At 43.7% G+C, this 11348-nt stretch overlaps 1 protein-coding gene across 2 annotated transcripts; it reads right to left on the bottom strand.

Annotated features, from left to right (window-relative positions):
* Window positions 1-1803: 1803 nt before the first annotated feature.
* Window positions 1804-7859, bottom strand: LOC309621590 (serine/threonine-protein phosphatase 4 regulatory subunit 4-like). 2 transcript variants are annotated; one of them, XM_082409014.1, is made up of 2 exons: window positions 7590-7859; window positions 1804-6112 (listed from the first exon to the last, which is right to left on the bottom strand). In XM_082409014.1, exons 1-2 carry the CDS (start codon window positions 7704-7706, stop codon window positions 5978-5980), a joined length of 252 nt encoding a protein of 83 aa, XP_082265140.1. In that variant the 5' UTR covers window positions 7707-7859; the 3' UTR covers window positions 1804-5977. The 2 variants fall into 2 exon arrangements, 1 of the variants encoding a protein (XP_082265140.1); XR_014240110.1 differs by having other exon boundaries at window positions 5970-6530; window positions 7590-7721.
* Window positions 7860-11348: the final 3489 nt, after the last annotated feature.

Below are 11348 nucleotides of genomic sequence, written 5' to 3'. Positions count from 1 at the left end.
TTTATCCCAATTTACTTGATACTGCAATTACATAATTAAGTATTACATAAACATACGAATGCAAAGACAGAGTCGGTTCTATGACAACTAAATTGAAAGTTTTAGAAAAACTCAACAAAGATAAGTTGCCAAAGGAAACTGCTATTGAATTAGGAAGAACAAGACAACTTGCAAAAGCTGAGTAAAAAAATTAATCAAAAAAATCTAAGACAGGCTTTCAGACTGCTTCATAAGCATCTTTAAATTCTCACTCAACTTTAGAGCTTCCCTGGTGGCGCAGCGGTTAAGAATCCACCTGCCAACGCAGGGAACTCAGGTTCGAGCCCTGGTTCAGGAAGATCCCACATGCCGCAGAGCAACTAAGCCCGTGCGCCACAACTACTGAGCCTGTGCTCTAGAGCCCACGAGCCACAGCTACTGAAGCCCGCGTGCCACAGCTACTGAGCCCGTGTGCCACAACTACTGAAGCCCACGCACCTAGAGCCCGTGCTCCGCAACAAGAGAAGCCACCGTGATGAGAAGCCCGCACACCGCAACGAAGAGTAGCCCCCGCTCGCCGCAACTAAAGCCCGCACACAGCAACGAAGACCCAACGCAGCCAAAAACAAATAAATAAAATAAAAAAATTTATAAAAGTAAATAAATAAAGTTATAAAAAACATTCTCACTCAACTTTAAAGAAACCTGAACGTGACATTACAAGTGCATTATGGGGGTATTTATGCAAGAAAAAGGATTATGAACTGTATTAAGCAGACCCATACTCAAAAGGTAGTGGACCTACAACAAAAGATTGGCAAACAGATGTATTTTTTACACTAAAATGAAATACTGAAAGTATGGATCATTTTTATGACTCCCCACATTAATATTAACCAATTTTGGGTGATTAACTAACCAATTCATCCCAACTGTGAGGGATTAAAAATTGTGATGTGCCTCTCCAGCACAACACTCGAGAAAACCGGGCATACAGTCCTGGCTACTCAAGGCCCACACACACACACACACACACACACACACACACAATACACACACACACAGTCTTTTTCTCTCTCTCTCTCTCTCTCACACACACACACACACGCACACACACACACACTCTCTCTCTTTCTCTCTCTCACACACATACACCCCGTAAGCACCCCACCTCACCAAAACAGTACTAAATGACAGGTGTCAAAAAAAAAAAAAGAAATCAAAAGAATAGTAAAGGCAAAAGAAGTGTGGTGATACAGAAGATCTTAGAAATAAGGGCATACAAAGGAGATTTTCACACAACTTTTCCCATTTGCCCAGCAAATAGGACAGGTAGTCTTAAAGAGAAAACAACCAAAAGCTAGCCGGTAGCAAAGTTCTTCCTCATGACCTCATTGCTACCCTGTGCTAGTCTTGAATGCAAGAGTTCCCAAATGTGATTAGCAATAGGCACAGTTTACAGCACTTTTATTTCCAGATTTGGCTGCAGAGTCTCACTCTGTGGTATCACTAGGGGGAGCACTTACTCCTATTTTTTTCAAAAAGGGGAGGGGGTGGGGGGGAGAGAAAGAAAAGGGAAAAAGTTCCTAATTAACAATGTACTTTATCTGACTGTCCCTAAAAGGCAAAGGGCGAAATGTTTTAAAACTCACAGTGCAAAGTGACAAACGGTTTTTAAATGACTGTGAAAGTAAGCAACATAAAAGTTAGGTTAGGTACATTAACCAATCAACACATTTAATGCATAATATAAATAGCAAATATTGCTTAAACAGGCTGACCTCAGCATCAGTTTAAAATAAGTATAATATGTGAAGATTCTGATAAATACTATTAGCAAAGGAAGTTAATAGATATCTATCACAAACTTCAGTTGATATACTTTACTTGCCTATTACTTTATTAAATTATTGGAAGACAAAATTAATACTGCTATCCTCTTTTAAAAGTTTGTAATGTACCTTGAGCACCTAAGGAGTAAGGAATTAGGGACATGGCAAAGGAAACAGAAGGGAATTAATATCAATTGGGTACCTTTTTGGTGTTTGGGGCTCTACACATAATACAACCACCTTGGGAAACAAGAATTATTACTTTCCACTTTGCAGATGAGAAAACCAGGATTTAACAACCATAATAACTTGCCCATGGTCACACAGATAGTAAGTGGTAGAACAGGACATAACCTAAATCTGTCTGATTCTATTGCCTACAATACAAAAAAGTCAAAAGTTGCTTAATTCATCTAGCACTTTGGTCATCTTAAGATAAACACACTTTATTCCATTAAGAGGTATGTATTTATATCATAGCACAGAACAAGAAAGAACCAAAACAGCAACAACAATAAAAAACAGCTTACCCTCTGAGAGCTTACAGTCTATTGAAGACAACGTACGCACACACACAAGTTAAGGAATTCAAAGGTATGCAGCCACTAAGTGATATGGGAGCTCAGAGAGCCTGAGATCCATGTAGTTTCAGCAGTTAGGGAAGGCCTTATGAAAGATGCAAGATTACAGCTGGATCCTGGGGATGGAGAATATTGGAGAGGTATAACGAAAGGTATTCCAGGATGGGGAAAAGCAGAGCTAAGGATGAATGTGATGTATCTGAGTAACAGTGAATAAGGCAGCACGACTGCTTCAAAAAGTGAAGGACTGCATGGAAACAACCCGAGCGTATGAACAAACAAAATGTGATATACTCCCACGGTGGAATACTATTCAGCAGTAAAAAGAAACAAAGTACTGACACGCTACAACGCCCATGAACCTTGAGAACATTATACTAAGTGAAAGAAATCAGTCACAAAAGGCCACATATTGCATAATTTTACATAAAATGTCCAAAATAAGCAAATCCATAAAGAAAGAAGGTAGACTAGTGGTTCCCAAAGGCTGGGAAGATTGGCCAGAAGTGGGGACTGACTGCTAATAGGTACAGGGTTTCTTCTGAAAATGCTCTAAAATTGATTGTGGTGATGAACACACAACTCTATGAATACATGAAACCACTCAACTATAAATGGGTGAACCATATGGCATATGAACGACACCTCAATGAAGCCATTAAAAAAAAAAGTTGAGGGCCTGGTGGGGCATCCCATTGCAGAGCTAAGATGGAGTCACTTATGCCAAGCTTAAGGGTCTGGAATTTATCTGACAGGCAACTAGAGATATGTGAGTAAAGGTTTACCTAATGAAAGCACAGTGTACAAACTTAGGACCCTTCTCTAACAAAACTATTCCTAAAATATACACCAAAATCACAAAGAAGAGAGAGAACTAAAAGAAGATATTGTGATATGATTTTGACTAAGCCACAAGCTGTGACTATTAGGAAAGTTGTTTTGTTTCAGTGCTAAATGCCACAGATGGGTATATCAGCATCATATTTATGCAAAACCACAGAATCATCTGTGTCAAATCTTCAAATACTGTAATGTTCTAAACTTAATTATGAAAATAGCATTAATAGTTGATCTGCCATATTTTAGGGTAAGATAATGAACAGTGTAATTTGTTTTTCATTGGACAGCAGTCCAATATAATGCTTTTTTAGATACTAGGTTCAGTTTAAATGCTATCAGAACCTCCACTAATATAAAGCATTTCCTACCAATACTTATACATTTGACTCTGAAATCTAATGTAACATAATCTTCCAAAATAGATTTAATGTACAAAAATAAGAGAGCTACAGAAACAAATCTGACATTCAAAAGCAAAGAGGAAAATTCTGGATATTAAATATCCAAAACAGCGGAAAAGGTAAAGCACTCAAAAATAAACCTGAAAATCATAGAGGGAAAAAAAGGACTCAGTATTAGATTCTACAGCATTGGGAAGTACAAATAGGAAAGAAAAGGAATAAATTACATTTAAAATAGAAGGCTCAATACATGAGAGAAGAGGCTTTAACAGCTTTAACAGAGGCAAAGTTTGGAACATGTCCATAAGACAATCCCACACCCTCTCCTGAATCCCAGGGAAGAAAGAACCCTTCAGGCAGGCGTCTTGTTATCCCTTCAGAAGCTGGCCTAAAGGTGAAATCCCGCCTTCCCCCAGGAGGTGGTGAGATGGTAGGAATACAAAAGAAGAACTCAGCTGGAGAGCCCATGCACAACCAAGCTAGTGTTTGCCTTTTGAGTCACCTTGCAAACCTCCTTCAAGGTAGATGAGCCACTAGAAACTAAAGGAGATATCAGATCTCTTTTAAAACTCTCTTGCCTAAGAATGAGAGGACCCATCTGCCTCTGTAAGGGCTTTGTCAGTTCCAGAACTGGATGAAACTTACGTTCTGTGTCTGAGAAATTCAAACAACTTAGACGACCTGGTTCGCTAACAATAAAAGCAAAATAGAAAATAAGCTATCCTAAAAAAGAAGCCTTGTCACTGATACCTAAAATAAGGTATCTGCTGTCGCAAGTAAGTAGAGCAAAACTCTCTATTTCCTCATTGTCAGCCAGCATTTATACGGAGAGAATTCAGTAGGAGTAAGTAGGCACTGACTTCAAGTCATTAACTGCTGTACACTAAAAGAAGCTTATCCAAATTTTCACCAGTTGTCTACCTACTCCAAACAAAAGAAATGTGGGAAAAGGCAGATGCTTACAACTACTGTTCACCATATTGGACATGTTAATCATTAAGGAATAAAGTACTTCAAATATTACACAATTATCAAAAGAAGTTAAAAGGCATATTCTCTATGAAACGTCAAAAACACATACTGTTAATTCATACATAGATAAAACCATTTTCCTTTAAAATAAATAGGTAGATATACACCTGAAACTGACACAACATTGGAAATCAACTATACTCCAATGAAAATTTTAAAAATAATAAAATAAAACAAATAGGTAGAAACGATGAGAGCAGGCTACCATAAATCACCAAAAGATGAGGGGGAATAACCCCAACATAAGGTCTAAGATCCAGAAACATTTTAAAGTAACAGAATTATTGAAGAGAATGGTCTAAATTGTAAGCATGCTAAAATTCTGACAAGAATAGAACCCAAGATGTCACTAATAGGCTACAGAATAATTAAGAAAATGGAAGTCAAGGAGAGGAGATTTTTTTTTTTTAACAGGGTCATTCAGTGAATATCATGGGACTAGAAACATGATCTATAAAACAAGAAAGAAGAAGAAGAAATTTGCCAGCACCTGAAACCGGCAAAGTAGACCTGAGCTAAGGAAACAAGGATGACAAATATCCCAGGAGGTAAATAACACCAGTTTTCAAAATCTGATTCCAAAAAAAAAAAAGCGAAAACTAATTTGCCAAAAGGGGGGGGGGGAAATGTGCAAGAAAAATTTTAAAACAATGTACACAAAATGCCTTAGGAAAATTTCTATTTCTGAAGTATTTTTATAGATATTTTCATTAACGTTCACATCAGCTTTTAAGAAGTTAAATCCACAACACAATTTTTAAAATAGTTGAGAGAAATCTTGTAAATATTTGTAATACCATTTGGCTTAAGCAATTCTGTAGCGCTTGTAAGATGAAACTTAAGTGAGAGTAGGCTCAATTAAATTTTAAAATCTCTCAGGCAAAATTATAAAGCACACATAGCAGAAGTAATATAAACAGGATTATCCTGAGGGAAAAAAATTGAACTACCATATTTGTGGATTTTTTTTCCGTACAGTAAATAGCATATGAAGTTCATACTCTGCAATTAACTTAAAATTAATCACTGGATATTCTTAAGTCTCATCTAAATTTATTGGCTCTTACGTGAGGACAACCAAAGCTGCAAGATTTTTTTTTTTTAATGAGATTCAACTCAAACCATTAGTTGTTCTGTTCCTCCTCCAAGCAATATTCTATAAGCTAGGTATCTTATTTGATTTCGGTTCTCAAGTTCATAAGTCCATATCTAAATCTTAATTTATAACATAATTAAGTGCTGCACATGCAAAAGTACTCTGTTCAAGTGGTTAAGTAAATCTGAACAGAACCGTAACATGACATTTCAGAAATCATTTGTGGATGCTGCCACAGGAAAAGCAGCAATTATCACAAAAAGATTTTATGAAATACCTGAGCAGATAAACAGCCCTTTCAATATCACTGAGGTCTTCATCAACTGTCAATCTTTCTATTTCTTCTGGTGTCTGTCAAGTGTAAAACACAAATTATGCACACAAACATCGGATCAGTCTTGCCTCCAGGGACCCTATCTGAGTATGGACTAATGAAAAAGTTTCACAATTAAGCGTTATCACTGAAAACTAATCAAGGGTCTGACGCCCTCAAACCTCAGACGTCTCTAATTGTTGGGTTTAGGTGGTGGAGTTTGGGGGGTTGGGGGCGTTTTGTTTGTTTGTTTACTCTTCTAGCTTCTAGATTGAAGCCTGAGAATCACGTTGTGGCTTCAGAAACTTGCTGAAATCAGTTGTATGTATATATATAAAATGTATACATACTTTTAGTCTCTAATATCCAAGACTGTTTCGCCAGCATTTCCATCCCAGGAAATGCTTAAAAGGGGGAATGAAGACTGCAGCCGAGGGAGAATGAGAAAGACGAAATCTGGAGTGGGGGAGGGAAGGGAATAAACTCTGGGACTGGAAGGAAATCAAAGATTCGGGATATTGCGGCAGGTGGGAGTGAAAAGAGCTATAATGGGGGGCGGAGGGGGTGGTGGTCGGTCACTAGTTTTGCCAGCAGTGAGGGTTGCAGCCTCTGGGAGGCTGGGCGGAAGATGACTCTGCGGGGTCGAGGAGCTAGCGGGAGGTGGGGGGCCTAGTGAAGGTTGACTCTCTTAAGGAGGTTGGGGAGCAGGGTCCCAGCTAGAGTCCTGGAGGGGCTGGAAGGTAAGGACACGTGGTGACTCAGGATCGGGACAAAGGGTCGAGAGGGCTTTGAAGACCCGTAGCAGGACGGCCCTAGTATGGGTGCTAGTTGGGAGGTGAAGGGAGGCCCGGGCTGACTTGGGGACTGGGGGACCGGAGCTCGCTCTGATGGGGGAGGAGGGGGATGGGATCTGGGGTGTCTCTGGGAGAGGTAGGGGAAGAGTCGGGGCCGTGTAGACTGAGAAGTGGGACTGGGGCCTGAACCCGGGCAGCAGCACCAGGGAGCCAAAGCGGGGGGAGGGGGAGCCCCAAGGAGAGGAGGCGGGATAAGCGGGCTGCAGCTGCGAGGGGCAGCTCCTGCAGGGCCGGGGGAAGAAGGACCGCAACCGAGGGGCTCCGGCTGTGCGAGAGAGACGGCGCGGGGGAGGACGCCGCGCTGGCCCGAAAGACAGGGGCTCGACCGGCCGTGCCTGGGGGGCGGGTTGGGGAAAGGGCCCGGGGCGGGCTGGGCCGGGGGACTAGAAAACCGAGGGCGTCCGAGGGATCGCGGGCTGGCTCCGGATGTCCGTCCCTCGGGCCTGGGGGTCCAGGCTGGGAAAACCCGAGCCACGTCGAAGAAGGGGGCCCGAGAAGGGCCGGGTTAGGGTAACACGGCGGCCGGGGACTGGAGGAGGACTGGGGGGCCAGCAGCACTCCGAGAGGGTCCCGGGCCGCCTCGGGGAGCGGACGGGCTGGGGTCGGGGTAGGGGCAAGCCGCCGGGCGCCCCGCGGGCAGTTCCTCCTCCCCGGGGCGCACCTTGAGGCTCCGGCGGACCGGCCTCTCGATGATGGTGAGCTCCTGCAGGTCCTCCATGTAGCCGAACAGACTGTTCTGACTGAAATCCATCGCGGCGGCGGGCGGCGGCGGATGCATGGACCGCCGGGCCCCCTAGCCGCCCGGGCCGGAGCGGCCCCGGGATGCCGGACGCGCGCAGCTCCGCGGCCGCCCACCAGCAGGACTTTCTCCCGCTCTCGGCCGAAGGAGCCGGGCGGGAGGCGAGCAGGCGGCGGGAGAAGGAGCGCGGCCGCCGAGGGGGTGGGGCAGCCAAGGCGAGGGGGCGGGGCAGCCAAGGCGAGGGGGGCGGGGCGATGTGCGCGGGCGGGCCGCGGGGGCGGGGCCTGGGTGGGGAGGTGCCCGCCTCAGCCCCGCCCCCTCCCGGGCTTCGCGTGCACGCGGGCCGGACGCAACTGCCGCGCAACGTCGCGGCGGCCCCCTACCGCCCTCGTCTCTCTGCCCTTCTCTCCTCTTGTCCCGCCCCCGACCGAGCGCGCCCGAAGCCGCGGCGCGTGCGCAGAGCCTCCCACTCCCAGCGGCCAGTGGAGGAGGAGTGGGGTCGGTAGCCGGGGGCGGAGATGCTGAACCAATAAGAGGCGAAACAAAGGAGAGGGAGGTGGGCTGGGCTCTTGCTTAAGTTGCTAGAATTATCGTGCGGTTATTCGTGGGACCGCCCACCCCAGCGCAAGATCTGTGGATGCGAAGATCTCCGTAACTGCTCTATCCCTGAGGGAGGGGTGTGTACCCCAAATAAGGAAATAGAACTTGGTGTGTGCGGGATTGATGGGGACGGGGTGCATGGGCATACAGTCCGGGAGGCGTTAGCATGTGGGAAGGGCAGCCGTCAGAAAAAGGATTGCTGGAGAGGAGACGCTTAAACTGGATCTTAAACAGGATTTTTCCAAGAGAAATAAGAGCCCATTTCGGATTGAAGCCTGGGTGTGTTTGGGTTGTAGGAAGTGCAGGCAGAGTAGAGCTTGAAGTGCGGGGAGCCGAGTGCTTGGCAAGGTAGAGAGGTAGGTCCTTTATGGAAAAAAGCCCGGGTCTGGGCAGCCACGCTGAGTTGCTTGCGTTTGATTCTGTTAAGAGTAGGAAGCGATGGAAGGGGGATTGGGGCCATTTTTTTGCACCTCAGCGACAAAAGTTGTGTTGATCATACTCTTCGCTCCTAAGAGTCAGCAACACCCAACTCTTTTTTATTTTATTATTTTCCACTCATTCCCTCTCCACCCTCCCGTTTCTCTACCCCCCCATATGCATTCTCTCTTGTTTAAGATATGTCCGAGTACATGTATATATCCTCGAAAGATACTGCTTTTAGTTTAAGTATCTATTTTTAATATACACGAATGGTACTGTGCTAAGAACTCATTCTGTTTCTTGTTTTTCCCTCAACATGATGTCTTAGAGATCTATCCGTGGGGCTGTGTATACCAGAGGTTCATTAATTCTGACCACTAAAAGTATTTGATTTGTGCGTCTAGCACATTTTACTTACCAGTTCCTTAATCAGTGAACACTTAGGTTGCCAGCAGTTCCTTGTTATCACAAACAATGCTGGAATGGGTATTACACGTGTCTCTTATGGACCATAAGAGAGAAATGGAGTTGCTAGATCACGTAGTCTACACTGCTTGGTTTCACTCTGCCATGGTACTCTCCAGAATGGCTTTGCCAGTTTGCACCGCCACCAATGGCACATGAAGATAGGAAGGTTCCTGTTTCTCCACTTTATATGCTAACATTTGGTATTATGTCCCAATTTCTATTAATCTGGCATTGGTAAAGTAGTATCACATTTTAATTTTCATGATTAGTGATAACCATTTTTCCATATGCTTAAGAGCCATAGAGATGTTTTTCCTTCCGTGAACTAGCTGCTACATCTTTTGCCTATTTTTCTGCTAAATTTCCTATTATTTTTCTGAGTGAACTTTTAAAGTTTCTTACATATTCTAAATATTAATCCCTTGTCAGCCTTGGACATTGCCAGTATCTCCCAGTCTTTCTTGCATCCTTTTAGCTTGGTCTTTGCTATCCTACAGTGTAGGGGAAATCCTTAATTTTGATGTAGCCAAATGCATCCAATTTCAGCCTTGTGAAGAGTGCTTTTGGGGTCTCGTTTAAAGATCTTTTCCTACGCGTGGCTGCAAAATATTCTCCTACATTTTTCCCTATTTTGCTTCATACTTTTACCTGTCACATGTCTTAATTCATCTGGAGTTCACCTCGCATGTACTGCAAATAGGAATACAATATTATTTTCTGTGCATGCTGAGCCAGTTTTCCCAGCAGTACCCACCAAACAATCCATCTTTTCCCCACCAAGATGTGACGGCATCTGTGTTGTAAGCCGAGTCTCCATAGACACCTGTCTCTGTTTCTGGGCTCTCATTGCTCTTCTGTTGATCTAGATCTGTTCCTGTACCAGTGCTACACTGATTTTATTGCTATGACTTTGTTATATGTCCTAATATCTGGTAGAGTGAATCCTCCCACTCTTCGCCCTTTTTCTTTTTTTTTTCAATATTGCCCTGAAGGTCAAAGCAAAATATGGTCAGGCATTACCCCAAAGCTGAAAGTCAGGTTTTCTGATACCTACTCCACTAAGGAGAATTCAAGGGAAAACGAAAAGGGGTGCATCTTGACGGGATCAGGATGGAGAAGAAGCAAAGACATGGTGGAGGTGGTTTTCCTTAGCAAATACCTTGCAGCCTCCCCCTTCTGTCAATTTCTGAAATTCTCTTCCTTTTCCCCTTGATTTGTAGCTGCTACTAAACAATACTTGTACGCTTTACCCTGTCTCAGCTAAGAAGTGTTATCTCATATTTGAATTTTGTAATAACATCCTCTGAGACTTGATGACATTCTTAATGAACAATTGATTAACTACACAGACACAGCTTTCATGGGCATGAGGTTGATGAAGGGGAAATAGTCAATTTGAACAGCTGTGCCTGCTGTAGTTCCCACCCTCTGGTGGAAATAGCCCACCTTGCCAGGAAACCTGAGTCCCAGTCCTGGCTCTGCCAGTGACATGCAGTGGAATGACTCCTGGAGCCCTGTTTTCCTGATCTGAACTGCTTTGTTACAGCTTGTCTCAGTGTGTCCTCAGAGCAGCCCCGTGAAATGCAGAAGAGATGCACCCCTTTTCCAATTTTATAGATGAAGAAACTGAGGCTCAAAGAAGTTATGTGACTTAGGCTTGAGCAGCTAAGGGAAGCTAGATTTATGTATTTATTTTGTTCATTGAACAGTAGCATGGTGGTTGGGTGCATGGACTTAGGATCCCAACTGCCAGGGTTCGAGTCCTGGCTCTGCCATTTCCTATTGTAGGAAAGGTACTTAATCACTTTGTCCCTCACTTTACTCATCTCTAAGATAGAAATAATAGTACTGGCCTTAGCATAAAGTCATGTAAGTATTAAGTGAGGTAATATGCATACAATGCTTAGAGAAATTCCTGGTACACAGCAAACATTCAGTGCTTGCTATTATTATTATTATTACCACCAGACCAGTGTTTCCCGGTACCCAGGTTCAGAAAAGATTAAATAAATTGTGCTGAATCAGTTGATTATTGTGGGAGGCAGAATAATGCTCTCCCAAAGATGTCCACATCCTAATCCTCTGAATGTGTGACTGTTACCTACGTGGCAAAAGGGACTTTAAGGATGTGACTAGTTTAAGGATTTTGAGGTGGGAAGATTATCTTGGATGATCCAGATGGGCCCAGTGTAA

This window comes from Balaenoptera borealis (genome assembly GCF_965194805.1).
Source record: "Balaenoptera borealis genome assembly, contig: HAP1_SCAFFOLD_749, whole genome shotgun sequence".
NCBI classification, from domain to species: Eukaryota; Metazoa; Chordata; class Mammalia; order Artiodactyla; family Balaenopteridae; genus Balaenoptera; species Balaenoptera borealis.
The sequence above is the reverse complement of the archived record's forward strand: the minus strand, read 5'-3'. Positions and strand labels throughout refer to the sequence as shown.